Here is a 20981-nt window from a genome sequence, read left to right as displayed (position 1 = left end):
ACATTATCACAATGACGCGATATGCTCGAGGTACATTTCACAATATGCATCACATTTGATAGGTCAAGAATCCAATCCGTCGCCATATTTCAAAATAAAGCTCGACCATGTGCACATTTCACTCTTGTGACCCATGCTCTGTAACAGCAATGCAGTGTAACAGTAATGGAACGGAACCCTGCTAACTCTGTGTCTTAGAGACCATCAAACAAGGTTGGGACCGACCCTTAATACTGCGAGGTGCTCCTGGGGGTAACGCTAGAGGCCAAATCATTTTACCAGCATTATCTTGAACACGTCATTATTCTGAAACATTCCATCACCCCACAACCACGCTACCCGAGAGTAGCCAATTACTGGTCTCTTGTCGATATTCGACTAATGTATCGGAATGAAATCACGCATTGCTATTCTGTATTGAGATAACAGAGTAGGAGGTAACACAGTGTCATCATACAAGAGCTATTTCATCCCTCCCTTTGGTTGTCGCTGTCAGCGCAGTACTTCTTTCTATTGCAAATATTCTCCGAAGCTCATATCTGAACAACTTCCCAGACAAAATGTAAATGAAGAAGTTGGAACAGTAATTCAGGTCCGAGCACAACTCAAAGAGGTGAGTCAGAGGACTTATCCTCATAAAAAGTTCCCTCATGCCCTTGTATCCCGTTGCTATGGCAACATGAACAACGATGGAGACGACGACGGACGGGAACAACGTGATGACGTACACAAATGATATTGTCAACAGCATCAGTGTGGTTTTGTGGGTTTTAGCAACGTTTCTCCTGGACCTGGACAGGCTGCTGCCGTTTGGGCTTCGAGGTTTCATCACTCTGTATATCTTGAAAAGCACGAAGATGTTGCACGTGAGAACTATGGCGACCGGTAGGATGAAGATCAGCGTGAACTGGTAGAGATACACGTGCAGTGACGTGTACACGGTGAGGTAGTCGGTCAGGGCCACGCACTTGTCGTCTATCTTGCCCACCATGAAGAACCGGAACACCTAAGGAAGAACAACAGTTCATGAATAAAACTGTGTATGACAAAGAACGGTACAAGAAGAATACAAAAATATAAGTAATAAGTAAAATTAAGGAAGAGAATTTATGGATGTCAACTTCTTTATTACGAGGAACAAAATGTTTCGGAATATATGCTTACTTCGTCACATGAAGGAATGCTATGAGGTAGAGAGTATATATATGTTTGTTTTTTGTTTGTTGTTTAACGCCGCACTCAGCACTATTCCAGCTATATGACGGCTGTCTGTAAATAATCGAGTGTAGACCAGACAGTCTAGTGATTGATACCATGAGCATCGATATACGTACTTGGGATACGGTTGCATGCATGCATATGTGTACACGTTAGAAGAACAAAAGTAATAAGATAACACAAGGTGGAAACTTAACAAGGGAAGCCAACAGATAATTGGCGCAGGTGGTGATTAGCAATAGACAATGGAAGCCAACACTGTACAGTAATTAACGCTGAAAGCAATGGACATCTGGAAGCCAGGACATATTATCACTGATTTGTAAATCGCAATGGACAATGGGCAAACGGGAGGCCGGGGTAATTAGCACTGATAGGTAAAAATATTGAAATAGCAATGGGGAATGTGTTCCTAATAGTTAAGAAGTTGACATCCATAAATTCTCTTTATTATGTGTATAACTTTTAAATGCCTTTCAAAGACTTGATGAGTAAAATTGACTTGTGTAAAACGGTACATAAATAAAACAAGACGAGCGAATGAGTAAAATGATCCAGTGGCACGTGAATAAAATAGAACATGAATTAAATATAAATAAGACGTTCTCTACATTTTCCATAGGGCCCCAAGTGAGAATCCCATTCATGGCCCTACTACGATATTAATTGAACATTGTTTGAAGTTGTAATTTGTGTAATATTTTGACATTGTCCCTGTGCAATTAGAATATTTATCAACTGCTAGATGAATATATGCAGGACCGTCAATCAACTACTCCCCAGTATGTCCCTGGGGGGCACGGGTGGCCAAGTCGTCTAAGGCGCCGCGATTCGCTGTTCACAGTTGCGTCCCTTGGGCACGCAAAAAACCTATGATTGTGGGTTCGAATCCCGGTTCGCCCCGATTATGTTTCTAGGTTTGTCAGCACCATACCCGAGCTCTTGGGTTTCACCGAAGTGGTAAACGTCTGAGACCTGCATCACTTCGGGCTTTCCTCCCACATTAAGCTGACACGCCGTGAAACAACTGGAATACTGTTAAAAGCGGTGTTAAACCCAACTCACTCACTCAGTATGTCCCTGTCGTAGATGGTGTCTCAGGTATCAATCCCGTCACGAGAGTCACTAAAGACGGGCTACGCAGCCACAGTGACACCCTGCAGTAGCCATCGCAAGACAGATGCTGGGGACTTTCAAGACGACAAAGACATCTACAACGCTTAATCTCTGGGGAGGCATGTGAGAGTAAAGATCGGATCCATTTGATAATTAGACTCGGTAGTCACACGGCAGGCCATGCTAGAACGGGCATTGATGGATATGTACAGACATTCAAAACCTCTTGACGTCTCCGGGATATTAGGTAAGGGTTTCCTCTGGGTGTCTGTGTCTCACGTTGAGAACTACGAAAGCTTGAATACATCAATAATTACGTCTGATATAAGACTGTTTCCAGATGGAATTTCTGTCAAGTTTCTTGTTATCGTCAGGGACGTTCGGGCAGTCTAGTGGTTAAAGCGTTCGCTTGTCACGCCGAGACCCGGGCTCGATTCCCAACATGGGTACAATGTGTGAAGCCCATTTCTCGTGTCCCCCGCCGTTATATTGCTTTAATATTGCTAAAAGCGGCGTTAACCATACTCACTCACTCGCTCGTTATCGTCAGTACTTCAGTACTGGTTTTAAACATTTCCATAGATATTTCAGGGTGTGTGGGTAGCCAAGTAGTCCAATGTGTCGCAATTCATTGTAAAGATCGGGGTTCGAATGCCAGTTTCGCTCTGATCATGATTTTTGGATTTTCAATATACCTATGCTCGGAATCGACCATCTACCGAAACAGGTTTCATTGGTGTAAAAATATTTAAAAAAATCCGTAACCCGAACCCTGATGAAAATTAGTTGAATGGCTCAACGAAAAGCAAGCGTTAAGCCCAACTTAGTGTCCTATGCTAATGAAAAACGACAAAACCCTTTTCATGATCGTCAGAAATCTCTCCTGAAGGCAGTGACCATCGTACGATTCCGACTAAATCATGAGAATGTATTTATAGTGAACCACTATCAAATAGTGATGATACCAGTTGGGAATAATGCACTACCGGTGGCATCCGCCAAACATACATGCAAAGGCAAGTCAATTGTTCACCTGGGCGAACATTGCTTAATTTATATCACGGCGTGTCAGCTTAATGTGGGAAGAAACCCGAAGTGATGCAGGTCTCAGACGTTACCACTTCGGTGAAACCCTCGAGTATGGTGCTGACAAACCTAGAAATATAATTAGGTCGAACTGGAACTCGAACCCACAATCACAGATTTTGTCGTGCTCAAGGAACGCAACTCGCGCCGTCTGTTCACCTGAGAGAAGCATGGACATATATAATATATGGTAGTCAAAATAAAGAATTGCATCAAATTTTGAAATTTCCTTCACCTTTTGATTTACTAAACCCTTGTAAGAGTCGTATGATGTTCTGTGAATTCTTGGTAGAAAGAGCACGCTCGAATGTACCTCAAGACACCGATGAATCGAGTTGTTCGTCAATATAATAACATAGTATATATAGTATATTTTCTGACTGATTTAAAGAGTAAGCGTTTAATGTTTAATAAATAACTTGCAAGTAATTCCCAAGCATTTGACTGGCTAACCAAGCAAAAAACAAAATGACCACGCCCATTACCGGAATACAGATTTCGTATCTTTGTGTATAGTTTCTTGTGTTAATGCTTACATAAGCAGTCCATGCACTTTGTAAGAACTGGCTTATTTTTGCTTTTATGGAGGAATAAATGTACAAAACTGGTGTCCACACTTTGTGCATTTCCGCTAATGAAGTCAATTTTTTAATTACAGTTTCTCAATGAAAATTCGGCAGCCATTGTTATTTTCATCGATATGAAAGTTTGTTTATTTGTTGTTTAACGCCACACAGAGCAATATTCCAGCCATATGACGTCGGTCTGTAAATAATCGAGTCTGGACAAGATGAGCATCGATAATGAGCATCGATCCACGCAACTGGGATACGATGACATGCATCAACCAAGTCAGCAAGCCTGAAAATTCGATCCCGTTTTAGGTATGCCCGTTTGCGCTAAGACGGAACCCGGTCGCAAAAATGGCCATGAGAGGGGCACGAGTCGCTATTCGGCTTGTCCCGGAATAACACGAGTTAGTCACGAGTGGATCAAGGTATACTCTGCTTGTTTACAACAACCAGGGACGGTAACTCTTATCACACTTCCTGTTATAATCTGGCCAGTTTGTCACTCGACATTTTACTACTTCTTCAGTCATCTTCTGCTACCGACAATTACTACAAATAAATCTCCTGCAGTATCCCCGGCAAGAAAGGAACGTTGGAATGTAGAATTCATGCGACCTGCATAATTAGCAAAGATGTATTTGTGCACTGATCAAATCAAGTGATGAAGTTTATCTGTCCTTGATATGCTTGATCTCAAGATTAAACTCTTGCAAAGACAAATTCCATCTCATGATCATCAGTATCTGGTTTTTGTTCTTCATCTTCTTAAGGAAAATTGTGAAGATTGTGATCAGTGAACACTTCAATGGGATACTTTGTGGTTCAAAATACATCTAAAATGTTCCAATAACAAAATCAAGGCAATTCGTTCTCAGTTGTAGAGAACATTTCTGATGCTTGTCAAATTTCTTCAAAAGTAACAAATAGGGTGAATACATCCCACCAGCACCAGTGTCACTTGCATCAATTGCATGCTTATTTTGTTTCTGAATATCTGATGTTTGAGTAAGGCTATTACTTTTACAGCTGCCTGGCAGTGGATATCTGAATATGTTTTGTCTGTTTGACACACAAATTAGTGAGAGGGGCCACTACATTAGAGACATTTTGGCATTTTCTACAGTAACCAGCCATACCCAGAAATTTCTTTTGTTTGTCAGAATTGGGAGATAAAAGCTGATACGTTTGCTTTCTTCGGTTGTGCCCAACCTTGAGCGACTACTGATAAATGCTAAAGATACAACTTGGGCAAAAGGAGAGTCTAAATGGCAAAATCTACAGAACACGGATCCTCCTCAAACGATCATCTCACTGGAATGAATGGCTAATCAAGTCGTCGATGTAAGTCTTTATACGCTGTAGGCCTTCAGTGACGTCATTGATGAGGCGCTGATACATAGCCTGTGGGTAAAGTCTACCTGGTACAGTGAAAGAAGATATCGTCTTTGCATGCTCAGTTTTTGGGATCTGCTAATATCCCTTCAAAAGTTCAAACTTACTCATAAACTTAGCTTGACCAATTCTGTCACTTTAGTCATCAATTCTGGGTATGGGATACGAGTCGATTTTGGTTAACGAGTTTATCCGTTTCAGGTAGGTACAACATCGGTAGGTTCAATTATGTCGTTCCCCAACATATACTTGACGTCTCTTCAGAAGGCAATGCATCACCTATATCTATGTCATAACTAAACTGGTCATAGTAACCAATGACTATGGTCTGCCAAGCGTTGTGGTGCAATTTCATTGCAGCAATATCTACAATGTAGATATCGCTTGATGTCACCCAAGCGATATCTCCTTCGTCATATTCAAATGACACAACAATGGACAATTAATAAAATAAGTGACTTGCCATTGTATGTGATATGACGGGCACCACCGGTGGTGCAGGATACGCTCACCTGGTATCATTACTATTTGATAGAGATTCATAAACGCATTACCATGAAATAGTCGACATTGTACAATCGACTTGCTTTATGCAGATATTTCTATTGAATATCGAAAGGGTTTTATTGCTTTATTTTAGTCTACAAGAGACAAATCTGTGGTTTCTTAGCACTAAGCCTAGGAGTACAAAATAGTTGTTGTAGTTAATGGCATTGAGGCTTGAAATAAGAATACTTTTTTCAAGAAAGCACTGACGATAAGTTTCAAGATGTGTACACTCAAACTTGTACAACGTGGACAGATCCTATCAACATAGGGTAAATCTACCAATAGACTGAGCCCTAACGATTCCTGAATTGACTCAGTCACTGCCAACAAGAACAGATAACATCTTTATCCCATCCCACGCCTTCTCAGTTTCAAAGGAGTGAATCCTGATCATATTTTGAGGCATCTAATGAAATCTCTCTAATGCACCTTGTAACCGAGGATGATCAGCACTAGATTTAATCTGATAATTCCAAACTCAAAGATGACCAGCTGAAACAAACCTGGCATGAAACTACCTTGGGTATGCAAACCATGGTGATAATTTGATCGCAACCTTAACGATAACCGGCGCAGTAATTTCCTTCATGGAATGGCTTCTTGGAATCTGGTTGAAGCTCCCATGATTGTCAATAAAAACTGAAGGTCAGACTTCATTTTAGGTAAGGAACCAACACAATCAACACTGATCCGATCTGATGACTCTTCAAATGCTGGTAAAGGGACTGTCATCAGTTTTTTGCACTACCTTACATGTATGGCAGGTTTTACAGACTTGTACACATCCTGACGCAAGCTAGGTCAGAAGAAATGAGCTAATATTGTAAGCTCTGATGTCACCAAAGTGACCAGTCATTGGATTTAGGTGGTTGGTTTGTTGTTAAACGCCGCACTCAGCAATATTCAAGCTATATGACGGCGTCTGTAAATAATCGAGTCTGGACCAGACAATCCAGTGATTAATATCATGAGCATCGATCCACGCAATTGGGATCGATGACATATATCAACCAAGTCAGCGAGCCTGACCACCCGATCCCGTTAGTCGCCTTTTACGACAAGCATAGTCGCTTTTAACAGGAAAGTATGGGTTGCTGAAGAACTATTCTACCCCGGAATCTTCACGGGTCGCATTGAATTGGACTTCCGAACAAATATAAGATTATTTTTGAAAAATATATTAACAAAAGTGTTACAAACAACTCGAAAAACGAATGTAACTGTATTGACTCAAACATCCATCTCCTCTTTCTATGTTGATACTGGACACTTACATTGCTATTGTTCAAAGACTGAGGTTACGGATTGATGACGCTCTCGAAGGCCGTATATGTGCGTGTAACATAAAGACATACAGACCCGTGAAGATCGGGGGGAAAAAAGGTCTTCAGAAACCCATGCTTGCCGTAAAAGGTTTGGTCCAGACTCGGTTGTTTACAGACCACCGTCATATTTGCTGGAATAATGCTGAGTTCGGCGTTACACAACAAACAAACAAAACAACTATCTGTAGATTTGACGGGAAACACGTAACAGTGTACATGTATATGTACACGTTTTATCAGCATAATATACATTAATGATAATCAATAAAATTGTCATTCCTAAATCGGCCGAGCAGGTATTCGGCGTCAAGTCTTCAAGCTGACCAACAAAATCACTCTGGACAATGCGAACAATACTCACAATGACGGATAACACGGACCATCATTTGTCAATTTATAATCTATATGTAATAATTCATTATTTGTCCCAGTTCAATCTACCTTATCTATTATTAGAAGTTTTTAAAGTTTCAGTTGTAAGATACAAGGAGTGAGTGAGTTCATATTCAAAGTCACATCGGCAATATTTCACCCATATCGTGACAAGAAGTAATACATTACGATACAAGGGGGAATGGTGTGGTGTTATGAATGAAACTAAAGTAGGAATACCAAAAAACAATCAACAGTTGATCATAGATCACGTTTAAACGTGGGACGTCAGTATATGACTTTTGTGTTGTAGTGTACTGCCATGGGGTGATTGTTGCGTTCATTGTAGACGTATCTGGTTGGCTGCTAGAAACACTATCGGTGTGCTTCACTCCGTATATTGTCTAAGAAGGACGTACTCTGTCATATATACCTGACATATAATATCTACAGTCTTCCTTCGCAGACACTATGGTGACAGTTGATAAATTCTCTTGACGGGTGGCTGATATCGAGACGATCATAAGTGGTATTAACCCAAGTCATCCGTCTTCCTTATAGATAGAGTCGTAGATCTTCCTGGTAAAAACGTCTAATAACAGTTATGATGATTTAACCTCTCTCTTTCTCTCTCTAGTACTTGACATCGTGAGCATCAATTTATGCAATTGGAATACGATGACATGCATCAACCAAGTCAGCGAGTCTGACCACCCGATCCCGTTAGTCGACTTTCACGACAAGCATAGTCGCCTTTTACGGCAAGCATGGGTTGCTGAAGACCTCTTCTATCCCGGATTTTCACGGGTCACCAGCCATTGGAGTGAAAACGCATCAACCAAGTCAGCGAGTCTCACCATCCGATTCCGCTTCGCCTGTTACCCTGCCTGGGATTTTGTATCGAGGTTACACATTTCTAAAGCTACTAAACCAGATATGTTTGTTTGTCTTATTTAAAACTATGAGCCTGATTTTCATTAAGAACTTGTGGCAGGCAAATTCATTTTTTTCTACAGACTTAAGCCTAATTATTTTTTTCACGAATTTACGGGGACAGTTTTTTGCGATAACATCCGAGCGCATGTAAATCATGCATGCTTAAGTCAGTCGATTAGGGATAATATAGTTTTGTTAGGGTTTTTTGAAAACGTCACTGGTAGATGAAGTCCGTCCAAACTTTATGTCAACACACAACATTGTTTGTTTGTTGTTTAACGCCGCACTCAGGAATATTGCAGCTATATGACGGCGGTCTGTTAAAAATCGAGTCTGGACCAGACAATCCGGTGATTGACATCATGAGCATTGATGTAGTGGTAACCACTATTTTGTCTATTAAGCCCCAAGGAATCTGTGTCAGCAGATATTCGAGACTGATTACTTCCTGTGAAGGCATTTTGAATACATTACAACTTGCAAAGGGACAATAGAGTAATGCAAACTAACAAATAGAGATGTTCCTCTTTGTGGTTGGTTATTTTACGCCGCAGTCAGCAATATTCCAGCTATATGACGCGGGCTGTAAATAATCGAGTCTGGACCAGACAATCCAGTGATTAATATAATGCGCATCGATCCACGAAATTGCGATCGATGACATGCATCAACAAAGTCAGCAAACCTGACCACCTGATCCCATTAGTCGCCTCTTACAACAAGCATGTCAACACTCAACAATAGCACTCGATATGTGATGTCAAAAGAATACACAACAGTGTTTAAACCTGAAAATATATTTGAGTATGTACAACGGCAAACGTTTACGCAGTGTTTTTTTTTAATATTTTTTTTTATTAAAATAAGATGCAATATTTTACCTTTATGATAGACCCGTGAAGATTCCGGGGTAGAATAGGTCTTCGACAACCCATGCTTGCCGTAAAAGGCGACTATGCTTGTCGTAAGAGGCGACTAACGGGACCGGGTGGTCAGGCTCGCTGACTTGGTTGATGCATGTCATCGATCCCAATTGCGCGGATCGATGATCACTGGATTGTCTGGTCTAGACTCGATTATTTACAGACCGCCGTCATATAGCTGGAATATTGCTGAGTGTGGCGTTAAACAACAAACCAACCCACGAACCAACCTTTATGATAGAACGAGGGCGGGCGGCAATCATGTGCACGCATGTGTCCAGTTTGCAATACCTCTGTCCCACATGAATATCAATCATTTCGTTAACCTTGTTGATACTGCCCGTGAAGAGATCACACGTTTAATAAACATACAGCTGTATTACACATTGTGGAATACCAAAGCGCATGCTTATGTACTGCGGGAACAAGTTTCACGAACGATATTTAGCTCTCAACATCCCTTGGCTTATTCAACCACATTGCGTTACGGAGAGTGAGTGAGTGAGTTGGGTTTAACGCCGCTTTTAACATTATTCCAGTTATATCACGGCGTTTCAGCTTAATGTGGGAGGAAAGCCCGAAGTGATGCAGGTCTCAGACGTTAACCACTTCGGTGAAACCCACGAGCACGGGTATGGTGCTGACAAACCTAGAAACATAATCGGGGTGAACCGGGATTCGAACCCACAAGCATAGGTTTCTGGCGTGTCCAGGGGACGCAACTCTGCACAGCGAATCGCGGCGCCTTATTAGACGACTGGGCCACCCGTGCCCCCGGTTACGGAGATAATAGATCACGGAGTAATAGGCCACAAGGCGATCGTACTGTGGCGCAATGACAGTCGTAAGTTTCTGTTAAAGTTTGTGAGTTACGATAACTTTGGCGCTACGATACCTTTGTGGAAAGGACGCTTGAATTCTAAAGGTGGGCCCTTGTATGGTATCAAATTAATACGTGTCAACTTTTGACATGTTTGAAGTATTATTCTGTTAAACTCAATTGGATTATGCTGTGGATCGTGTAGGTGTCTACCTGTTCACACACGACAGTGACATTATGCAAAAGTTATAAATGGCAAGTAACAAATATAATACAAAACGAGCTCCCGTGTAATACCAATTTTCCTAAACGAGTGAATAGTTCTGGTATCTGACAAGCGAAATGCTATAATACAGAGCTACGTAAAATTTATGTCCAAGAATTGTTTTGGAAATTTCCTAATATTTAAAATTCAAAAGTTTTGTAAAACTCAGTATGGTTTACTGAAACGTCCGCAATAGTATGTGTATTATGCATTCCAAAAAGACACGACGTAAAATCCATGTAATTTGTTTCAAATTGTGTTAATGACATTGCATTGCGTGAATGTGGGCCTGAGGTTTTCACACAAATACATTTTTTTTTACTTTGACTCCCCAATACCAAAACGATCATTATGAATACACAATACCAAACATATGTCACATCCCCAGGAGGGATGAAGTTTGCCCCCAACGTTAAATAAGCTTTATTTCTGATCCAGGACGACTATACATTGTAAGAATACCTTGAAACCAATATGGACAATTACCTTCACCATCATGTTTTCAACATCTCAGTTAGCAGACACAGCCTTTAATCATAGCTTGGAGTCGTAATTCAAACGTGTCCACATTGCACTGCTGTACGACAATAGGGGCGTGTTTGCCTTTCAGCATTCAGACAAACAAGGCCTCGAACCTCTGGTAATATCGGTCAGGAAATCACATCTACACAAAGACAGGTCTTTCAGGCGTAATGTCACTGAATGGATTTCAACATCAAAAAGATTTTGTGTGATAGAACATGAAACACGAATCTCTAAAATGACCCAGGCTTATCCAAGACACACGAATCACATTTCATGAATCGTATTTTTTTTCGTCTCAAAACCGGGTTATTCCTGTCCTTAAATTACACTTTAGGAATATGAAAATGGGCGTGGTCCCCTTCCTTATCACCCTTTGAATGCCAATGAACCTGGTAAAAGGGGATCATTTGATTTACCGTTTTATCTGGTATTGTTGGTTGCATTTTTACGTCCTACTCAATGTACCAACTACATGAGGGGCGGTCGAGTAGCCTAGTGGTTAAAGCTTTCGCTTGTCACGCCGAGGACCCGGGTTCGATTCCCGACATGGGTACATTGTGTGAAGCCCATTTCTGGTGTCCCCCGCCGTGATATTGCTGGAATATTGCTAAAAAGGGCGTAAAACAATACTCACTCACTCACTCCAACTATATGACTTCATGAACATCGATACACGCAACTGGGATACGAGTTAAACATTGAAACAGAAATCACATCGTCAACATGAAAAATACCAGCATACATCTGCCACCGAAATTTCCCCTTTTACACCCTTATAAATGACGGTTAAAAATACATGGATCCAAACAATTGAACGACAAGTGAATCAAAGTCACTGTGGGAAGTATTTGACGTGGCATAATGAGAAAGTGAGCGGCTTTTACGCCGCTTTTAGACAGGGGCACACAGACAGAACTACACACACTGAACACAGTAGGGGAATCGAAGCCGGAATTATGGCGAACGCTTTACCCGCTGCCTTCAGTTCAATTAACGTAACCAAGGATATATTTTGTCAAGACATGAAACATGCAAATGTTAACCACAACCTGTCAATAGCGCGCACCAAATGTTAACTTATTCCCAGCAGAACCTTCGACTCGAGGCAAGGGAGTTATCTGATTAATTAACATCCAGTTTCCAACCTTGCCGAACTGGGCTGGGATTTCGTGGCTCTATCGTAGCGCCACCAGTGGCAATTTCGAGTGATGTCCCTTCTGTGTCCCTCCTATTTCCCACTCAGGTTTCATTAATATATTAAAACATCTGTCGACGCCTATTTGACGGTACACATGTTTTGCAAATCCGCAATCGATCGACAAAGTCGACAAATGCACGTCAGTTTCCGAACCGGATGTCGATTTCGTTACGCGATTACGGTTGGACTATTCATGGACTCGTTAGTCCAGCCAAAACACAACTCCGAAGCTCCAGCCGAGAGTTGAAACTGGACTTCATAGTCAGTAAATTCCCTTGCCTAGGGAAGATGAGTAGAACAGATAGTCCGAATCCCAGTTGCACGACAACTTTGATTCTTGTTGCGTCGGTACAACCTACTCGTGCCAGCGAGCCTTCGGTTGAAAACTGTGAACGATCTTCCGCGTCCTTCGTATGCTCCTGTGACATCATCTAAGAATGTTTTGTGTTATAACTTTACAAAAATGAAATGGTTGTTAACTCCCCCAAACCATGATACGTAATCATTGAAAAACCACTTTGCAAACGCTGCATCATCCCCAAAAGCATTTAATCCAACATTGTATTGCTGTGTATTTAACAATTATTACACTGAGTCACATGTCCTATATGGGCACGGGTGGCGCTGAAGTTCGACCTGCAGAGTTGCGCCCCTTTGGCGTGTTAGAATCCAGTGATCGCGGGTTCGGTCTGATCTTGGTGTGTCAGCACCCTACCCGTGCTTGTGGGTTCAACAATGTAGTCCCGCATGCACGTTGCTTTGAAGTGCACTAATCCTTACCACGACGATAAATCTCATTTCATCTCACCTGATCACTTCACAAGAAACGTCTTCTGTCGCCTTCCCGAAGTTTTATAATCACCAGTTTGGTTTTTGGTGATCAAATGATTTAGATTAAAAGGTAATTTTCACCACGAAAGGTTTCACGGTTATACTGACTGAAGCTTTCAATTTAAAATACGTATGATCTTTCCTAGATGTTGTGAGTTATTACTGGGTTCTTTGAACACTAAGATAAATCACAATCTTAAGCGCTCTTATATTTTCTGAAGCATTAATAGCTGACTGATGGATTTGAAACATGAAAGAAAAAGTGTGACCATTGATGTAGCCAAGGAGAACGTGCCTATTGTCTCCATGCATGCGGTGGACAAATAAGCCAGTGAGTGCCGGTTCTGGAACAAATCAGGTTGCGCCTTTGATGTGTTCCATTAACTGATACATTCATTTGTTGCAGGATCACGAAGGGTACACGGGCTTTTATGCGTCTCACGTTAAGCCCATTTACCCTGAGTGATCCTTCTGCAACGAACTTATCTTACCGACATGTTTTAATATGACATTGTAAAAGAATTTAAAATTCAAAATTGATAGAAAACAGCTGTACGTTTGAGCTGAGGTTACCTTGTGCAGTCAGGTGAGTTTCATTGACTCAGATAAAAGCGTTCCATTTTGCTTCGAATCGGGGTATAAGGGATTTTTCCACCTCTCAGAAATCCACGTGGCGGGGTATAAGGGTTTTATTCTCCCGCTGAGAAATTTATTTCCCCCCAAGGCGGGATACATAGTATTTTATCAAGATCACGACGACAAATCAGATCTCATCATTCTGACATGGAGGTTTGGTAATGTTAGTTTGTTTTTTAACGCCGCAATATTTAAGAAATGACCTTTACTTTGTGTAAGTTCATTGGAGCATGAACCTTCACAGAGTGAGGGCCAAACTGTATGAACGTCGGAGCTTGTTTTCACAATTTCTTACCTCAAAGGATGTAGGCCAAGATCTAAACACAATTTTATTTAGTAAGTGTGACTTCATGTTAACACTGACAGACATACAACAACCAGCGATATCGCGGAATCAATTAGTTCCTCAAAATGAGAGGTGACATGAGCGAATGGATGCACAACTTGCTCTTTAGAAACATCTTGCTCAACACATGTGTTCATATAATATCACCATTAAATGAGAAAGGTCTGTTACGAACTACCTCAGTAAGTCCGTCACAATGACAGCGCGTCGTAATACATTTACATCAAGTGTAAGACGTCAAAACGTGATGGGAGATATTTCCAAAGTTGTTAATGAACCTGTGGCGGTTACATGTGTTAGTCATCATTGATCAACTAGCCGATTATTGAAAGGTGATTAAAGATGCGTCAAACAGACACAAAGGTAAATTCAAAGATTGCTGGAGATGGTCACTGTCAGCCTAGACACAGATCGAGTCGATACTGACGATAGTTTGGATGTGCATTTCTTCCTTTGTTCATTAGGATGGGTTGTAGTGAGGGTATTCGTGAACAATCATGCAGTCAAACTCTCTGACGTTTCTCAATGTATACTGAAACGCTGAGACCAAGATTAAAGGTTCTAAATGATCAGAATGAACGCTTATGTATGCTTTCGTCCTATGGAATTCCCAGGGGTTTCCCCAGGAATGTGGAAGTAGTCCGTCAGTGTTTACGCCATTTCAAGAACACGATCTCGTGAAAAACGTGTGAACATCAAATTGTGTCGTTCATACACTTATGAACGTCAATTTCGCGACCTCTCGTCCAATGGAAAAGCCGTACATCGTGTAAACGTCAAATTAAAAAAAAATTATTTCAGATAAGTGACGGTGGCCGGCAGGTTTACCATCGAGTGTGGACCAGGGCCTAGATTTTCGAAACGATCTTAGCCCTAAAATTATCGTAAAGTTATCGTAAAGAAATCGTAGGCTATCGGAGCCTATTTTCGAAACTATCGTAAGATATCTTAAGTTTGTCGTAAATCTAAGATAGCCCTATACCTGTCGTAAGTTTATTTTATCCTCATCCAAGATGGCGGTATAATTTGCTCTGGACATTTTTCATGATGAAGATGACAATGATTTGATGACAAGACCGAGGATATTCCGAGACAGAACTCGTCCCCTCGATACACTTGACGACTTCGAGCTATTCTCCCGCTACAGATAGGTGTCGTAGCTCTGAGCGATCTGCGACAGGTTTACGATTGTTTCGAAAATCTATCTTATCTTAGTATTAAGATATCTTATCTTTGAACGTAAGTAGATAAGATTTATCTTAGCTAAGATTGTTTCGAAAATCTAGGCCCAGACAATACAATCATCAAAGACACCTATTCAAACAAGTCATCGAGCCTGACCATCCGATCCATACGACCCGCATAAATTGCGGACCTATTCTAACCCGGAATCCCTATGTTTGTACCTATACAGAATAATCCGGTTTCTGCCCAGATTGGTCTGTAAGGTCAGGGAATGTGTGAATTCTGTTTTAAAATATTTTGTTAATTAATTGTCAGTTTTGTCCTCAAAAGTAATCATTTGCTTTTTCAGTTTGTTAAGTGTAAGTGATCTTAGGAAGTGGTACCTAGGAAATGAATATCATTGGAGGTTTCACATGATACTTTCCTGGCTTCGAATACACAGTAAATTTGGTAATATATAATGCTTGTGGGACATTGTGAAATAACAGTACTTTTCCGAAACAAAAGTTTGTTTGTTTGGCGACTAACGGGTTCGGGTGGTCAGGGTCGCTGACTTGGTTGATGCAGGTCATTGATCCCAATTGCGTGGATCGATGCTCATGTTGTCAATCACTGAATTGTCTTGTCCAGATTCGATTATTTACAGACCGCCGTCATATAGCTGGAATATTGCTTTGTGCGGCGTTTAATAACAAACAAACAAACAACCTAACAAGCCATACACAAACAAGATACAATGCACAACATAGTCCAAATGTGGTCAGCAGTAAAATAGTTACCCCAAAGGACACGAAGGAGATTATTATCTTTAGTATTTTTTCTACATGTTACACGTTTTGTTTGTTATTTGACGCCGAACTGAGCAATATTCCAGTTATATAACGCCGGTCTTTAAATAATCGAATCGGGACCAGATAATCCAGCTATTGATATCGTACTTCGATCTACGCCATTGGGACACGATGACATGCTATGCATATATTACAGCAACAACCGACGCATACCCACGCAGGCTTTAATTCTGTTTTTTACCATGTGTTTTTCTTAGAAAGGACTTTATTAAGCCTACTTTTCCAATTGTCCAGCAGCCGCATGAGCAGAACACATACATATGTACATTGGAAATCGAACATTGACCATCAGTGTAGCTAGTGAGCGAACACTGACACCACTGGGCTACCCGATCCACTTTTCAAAGGAGATCACACGATAAATAACAATGTAAACGCCGGGCAAAAGATAAGTAAACATTTGAAAATTGGATTTTACTAAAAACTTACAAACGTTATCAAAACGTTATTAAGCTGAAAACACTGCAAACGTAAGGTCCAAAACACAGCTAGTGTACCCGTATGAAATACGTCACACCATCGAATAACAATTTCTTGTTCCTTACATTTTAACCCACCACCAAACATAAGTGTATACTTTCTTTTGCCCGGCACATCACGCTAATGTAAATGCGCACAAGTCAACATGTTTCACTTTGATAATCACGTATAAATGTGAGGATGATCTGACACTGGCCCGTGCATTTCCACAAGTGCAAATATCACCTAGGTTGGGGTAGGTCTCAAAATAGTGCTGTTATTGTACTTTACTGAGATATCCGTTAATACTGGTAGCACAGTACTGCATTATATTGGCTTGCAAAATGATGGAAAACTTAAAAACTAGGAAACAGGGTGAGAATGGTAAGGTTGGAGTTTTAGAAGCAAGAAGTATTTGTTGTTCTGCAGATGATTTCTTTAGCCAACATATGACTCAGCTGATGACGTATTTGAAGCTATGGTAAATAGTGCAACAAGCCCCATATCTACGCCGTGCGTTGGCGGTACTGACGTTCTATTTCCAGAACGTGATCTTCAGCCTTTGCCACAATGCTGATGTGATTCTAGCAAAGGCTGTGTTGATCAGGCCTTTGACATGTGTGAGTCACACTCTCTGACTGGAACACGTAAGACAACGTCACCAAGATGTGCCGCCGGGACATCTGTCTTGTACTTTACTGGTTCCTTATTCAGAGCAAAAATTAATGTTGTTTGGGAAACATTAACTGTGTCATTAATTTCCTCCCGAACACTTCTACAAGTCGCGGGTACCCTCTATCACTCCTATAGTGGTATTGGTATGAAAGCCCCAGATATTGGGCAGTTTGGCAATACACCATTAACTAAACTAATAACTGCTTTCCCTCTATCTCGCTCAAGTGTAATGAACTTGTATACATCTCCTACTACAGACTCAATATCATGGCTATGGCTATAGTGTAATCTAACTTGCATCATGGGAGCTGTGTTGACAAAACAAATGCAAAAAACAAATTGTGTTATGTTCTAAGGTGCATATCTGTAATTTCTCCACCTGACTTGGTTTTATGGATTAGAAGTTTTAAGAAGACTACAGTATTATTATTATTTACTGCTTAGAATAACAAATACAGTAGGGGGCACGGGTGGCCCAGTCGTCTAAAATTCAATAATATAAATGATTTCATTGGATTTATTATTGTTATTATTATTATTATTATTATTATTATTATTATTATAACGGAGTCCAATGTGCATATTTGTATAGTCCGTTTCAGACTTCCCTTATTGGACTAAGAATATATCTGAACTTGCTGATTTCGTTCGAATGTTTCTCCTGTAAAAATGTCAATAGGACTCCTTGTGTCTAAAATACTTCAAACCACCGGTATATCGCTAATTACTCATTATTTCAATAGCTACAGTGAAATATTCAATCTTGGTTTTTTTCCAGCATTTCCGACAGTACTTTTTATCCAAATCAATCGCACCAAAGTGTGCCCTGTGGCACGCAAAAATTACGTTTCGCTACCATTTAGACTCAGGTTCATTTATCAAAGTAATCCATAGTGCTCTTCAAACGAGAGCAAGTATTTAGTTGACAGCTTATCAATACGTCAAGGAATTTTTGCAGAATGCTCTGTGAGTTGCCTCCCTTTTGGTTTCGAGAACTCTATGATCGTAGGCAGCTGGTCAACGCCAAAGAATAACCAGTCGTGATTATCCGCCAAAATTGATTCCACTGTGTTTGTTGTTGTTGTTGTTTAACGCCACACTCAGCAATATTGCAGCTGTATGACGGCATTCCGTAAACTATCGAGTCTGGACCAGACAGTCCAGTGAATGACATCATGAGCATCGATCTACGCAATTGGAATACAATGACATGCATCAACCAAGTCAGCGAGCCTGACCTCCCGATCCCGTTAGTCGCCTCTTACGATTCCACTGTAGGTACAAGGCAAATTAGTGATGAAAATTATAAGAATGGATCTCCGAGCACAGTACTCCTGCCAAACGATGGCGACCTGTTATACCCCCATTCCACAAAGAATTTTGGCTCATCAGTCACTCATCGGAAGCAAAGTTTTTTACTTCCGATAACCCACTCGCCTTTTCACACAACTGCCGATTTTGGCGACAAATCCGACCAATATTGGGTCAGTGTCCGATTTCCCTACGAATAGTAACCGATGTGTCGGATTGGTGTCGGGAGAGTGATGGAAGTGTCAGATTAGTGTCAGGTCAACCTCGAAATACAATCCGACCGCAATCGGATCAATCGGACGCCGCCGATGAAAATGGCGGACAGACATCGGGCCGCTAACAGTCTTTCATCCGATTACCCCGATCAATGTTGGATCTCTATCGGATTTTACGGAAAGCAGGGACTCAAAAAAAAAGGATGTCGGATGAATTTTCATCGGAACTCATCGGAACGCTGAAATGTTTGCAAAATTGGGATCAGATGGGCTTCAGATCAGGTTCCGATGGTCAGTGGAATGGGGATATAAAAAAATAACAATGGAATTTTGACGGGACAATCTAGTGATGGACCAAACACTTCAGTCCCAGCGCGTTAAATGATATTGTAAAAACGCGCATTCAAAGTGATCGAACGGCATTCTTTCAAAGCTTGTCAATTTGAAATTCCCTCCCGAATGTGGCACGGAATTTGAAAATTCTTCATTCCGGCTGGTTCTGCTTGATTCCTGGTAATTCCGAATAAGTGGGACGGGGGCATAAGAGAAACACGTAGTACTTACTTGAGTATATGTAAGAAGCATGATTAGCACCAGGATGACGATCACTGCGCCATTGGGAGTGCACAGGAAAGCCTTCCGCAAAGGAAAGTAGACCGCCACCACTCTCTCCATTGCCATGCACACAATGAGCCATGAGGACATTAAATAGCACATGTGTTCGTAGAAGTTGTGAATGCTGCACGCCATGTCAGAGAATCCTGCGTATACTCCCGAATCTCCGGCGTATATACGCAATTCGTGTATAAGTAGGATCTCCCTGTTGATGAGAGTGAGGCTGTCAAATACAGCCAAGGCACACAGGAAATGGCTGTAGGACTTATGGCGCCACGACCTCGTTTTCATTACGATGAACGAAAGACAATTCCCTCCTATTCCTATGGCAACGATGAGAGGAGTAAGAATCTGCTTCATCCACCACGCCCATCTGTCGTCCGTGTCAAAACCAGGAGGCAAAGGAGGTCCGCCTGAAGTATGCAGAAAAACGAGTGAGTGTGAGTCAGTTAATGCTTTACGTCACATCGGCAATATTTCAGCCATATCGTGACGAGAAATTATACATTTTTAAATACATATATTTTTACTAAATTAAAATCTGTCATCGATGGACAGCAAAATCACTAGAATATCACAGATTAATATTTAAAACCAGCATACAACTATAAAAAGATATCACTATAAATAACGATACTATATAAAAATGGGCTACAGATCGCCAGCAGGTGAAGGTAGATCACCATGCTAGGGTCCATGGGGACGGATTAACATCATCCCTTCAGCTGTTGGCGATTATGACAAATTTAGCCAAAGTTAAACGAACATATATACTACTATCAAATACATATCCTCTCGGGGGACAAAACGACTTTAGCAAAGATTAATGCACTAAAACCACAGGTGTTTATTAGACGAAAGGGGCCAACTTCACAAAGACATCTTAGCGCTAGGACTACTATAAATCTTAATTACAGGATTGGAGTTACTGTAGTAATAGCGCTACAGAACGAACGCTAAGATACCATTTTTATATGGTCGTTATATCATAAAATCTCTGATGATATCCTGTCCTTTTATGGGCGTGGATGAAGAAAATATTTTTCAGAAAAAACTAGGTTATATTAGTTGGTTGGTTTGTTGTTTAACGCCGCACCCAGCAATATTCCAGCTATATGACGGCGGTCTGTAAATAATCGAGTCTGGACCAGACAATCCAGTGATTATTATCATGAGCATCGATCCACTCAATTGGGATCGATGACAAGCATCAACCAAGTCAGCGAGCCTGACCCCCCGATCCCGTTAGTAACCTTTTACGGCAAGCATAGTCACCTTTAACGGCAAGCATGGGTTGCCGAAGACGTATTCTACCTCGGATAGTCACGGGTAAGAAAATACAAGGAAAAAAATATTTCTACCTCAGTTTTACAACAAGAAAACATATTTTGCTGGATAAGGGTTGCTGTAAATAAAGGCGACAAAAACTGTATCCATCATCCTAAGCCCATTGTACGATTCCGTCTACATCACAAGCATGTGTTTACGAATCACTATCAAAAAGGGGTGATACCAGGTGTTCGCGAAAATAAAAATAAATAACAAAAAATAATAATTTAA

General features: G+C 41.0%; 1 protein-coding gene across 1 annotated transcript; it reads right to left on the bottom strand.

Annotated features, from left to right (window-relative positions):
- Positions 1 to 451: 451 nt before the first annotated feature.
- Positions 452 to 19712, bottom strand: LOC125371999 (gonadotropin-releasing hormone receptor-like). Its single transcript, XM_048380777.1, has 2 exons — positions 19371 to 19712; positions 452 to 1006 (listed from the first exon to the last, which is right to left on the bottom strand). Exons 1-2 carry the CDS (start codon positions 19710 to 19712, stop codon positions 452 to 454), a joined length of 897 nt encoding a protein of 298 aa, XP_048236734.1.
- Positions 19713 to 20981: the final 1269 nt, after the last annotated feature.

The sequence above is a fragment of the Haliotis rufescens genome, unplaced genomic scaffold (genome assembly GCF_023055435.1).
Source record: "Haliotis rufescens isolate VD_foot unplaced genomic scaffold, xgHalRufe1.0.p SCAF_33, whole genome shotgun sequence".
Taxonomy (NCBI): domain Eukaryota; kingdom Metazoa; phylum Mollusca; class Gastropoda; order Lepetellida; family Haliotidae; genus Haliotis; species Haliotis rufescens.
The sequence above is the reverse complement of the archived record's forward strand: the minus strand, read 5'-3'. Positions and strand labels throughout refer to the sequence as shown.

What these genes read in the sequence shown, in the direction of transcription:
- LOC125371999 (XM_048380777.1), bottom strand. Translation starts at nt 19,712, where the DNA reads ATGAAAACGAGGTCGTGGCGCCATAAGTCCTACAGCCATTTCCTGTGT. An exon ending in TGCTTCTTACATATACTCAA is followed by an intron (nt 1,007 to 19,370) that starts GTAAGTACTACG and finishes GTTCTTCCTTAG; the next exon opens with GTGTTCCGGTTCTTCATGGT.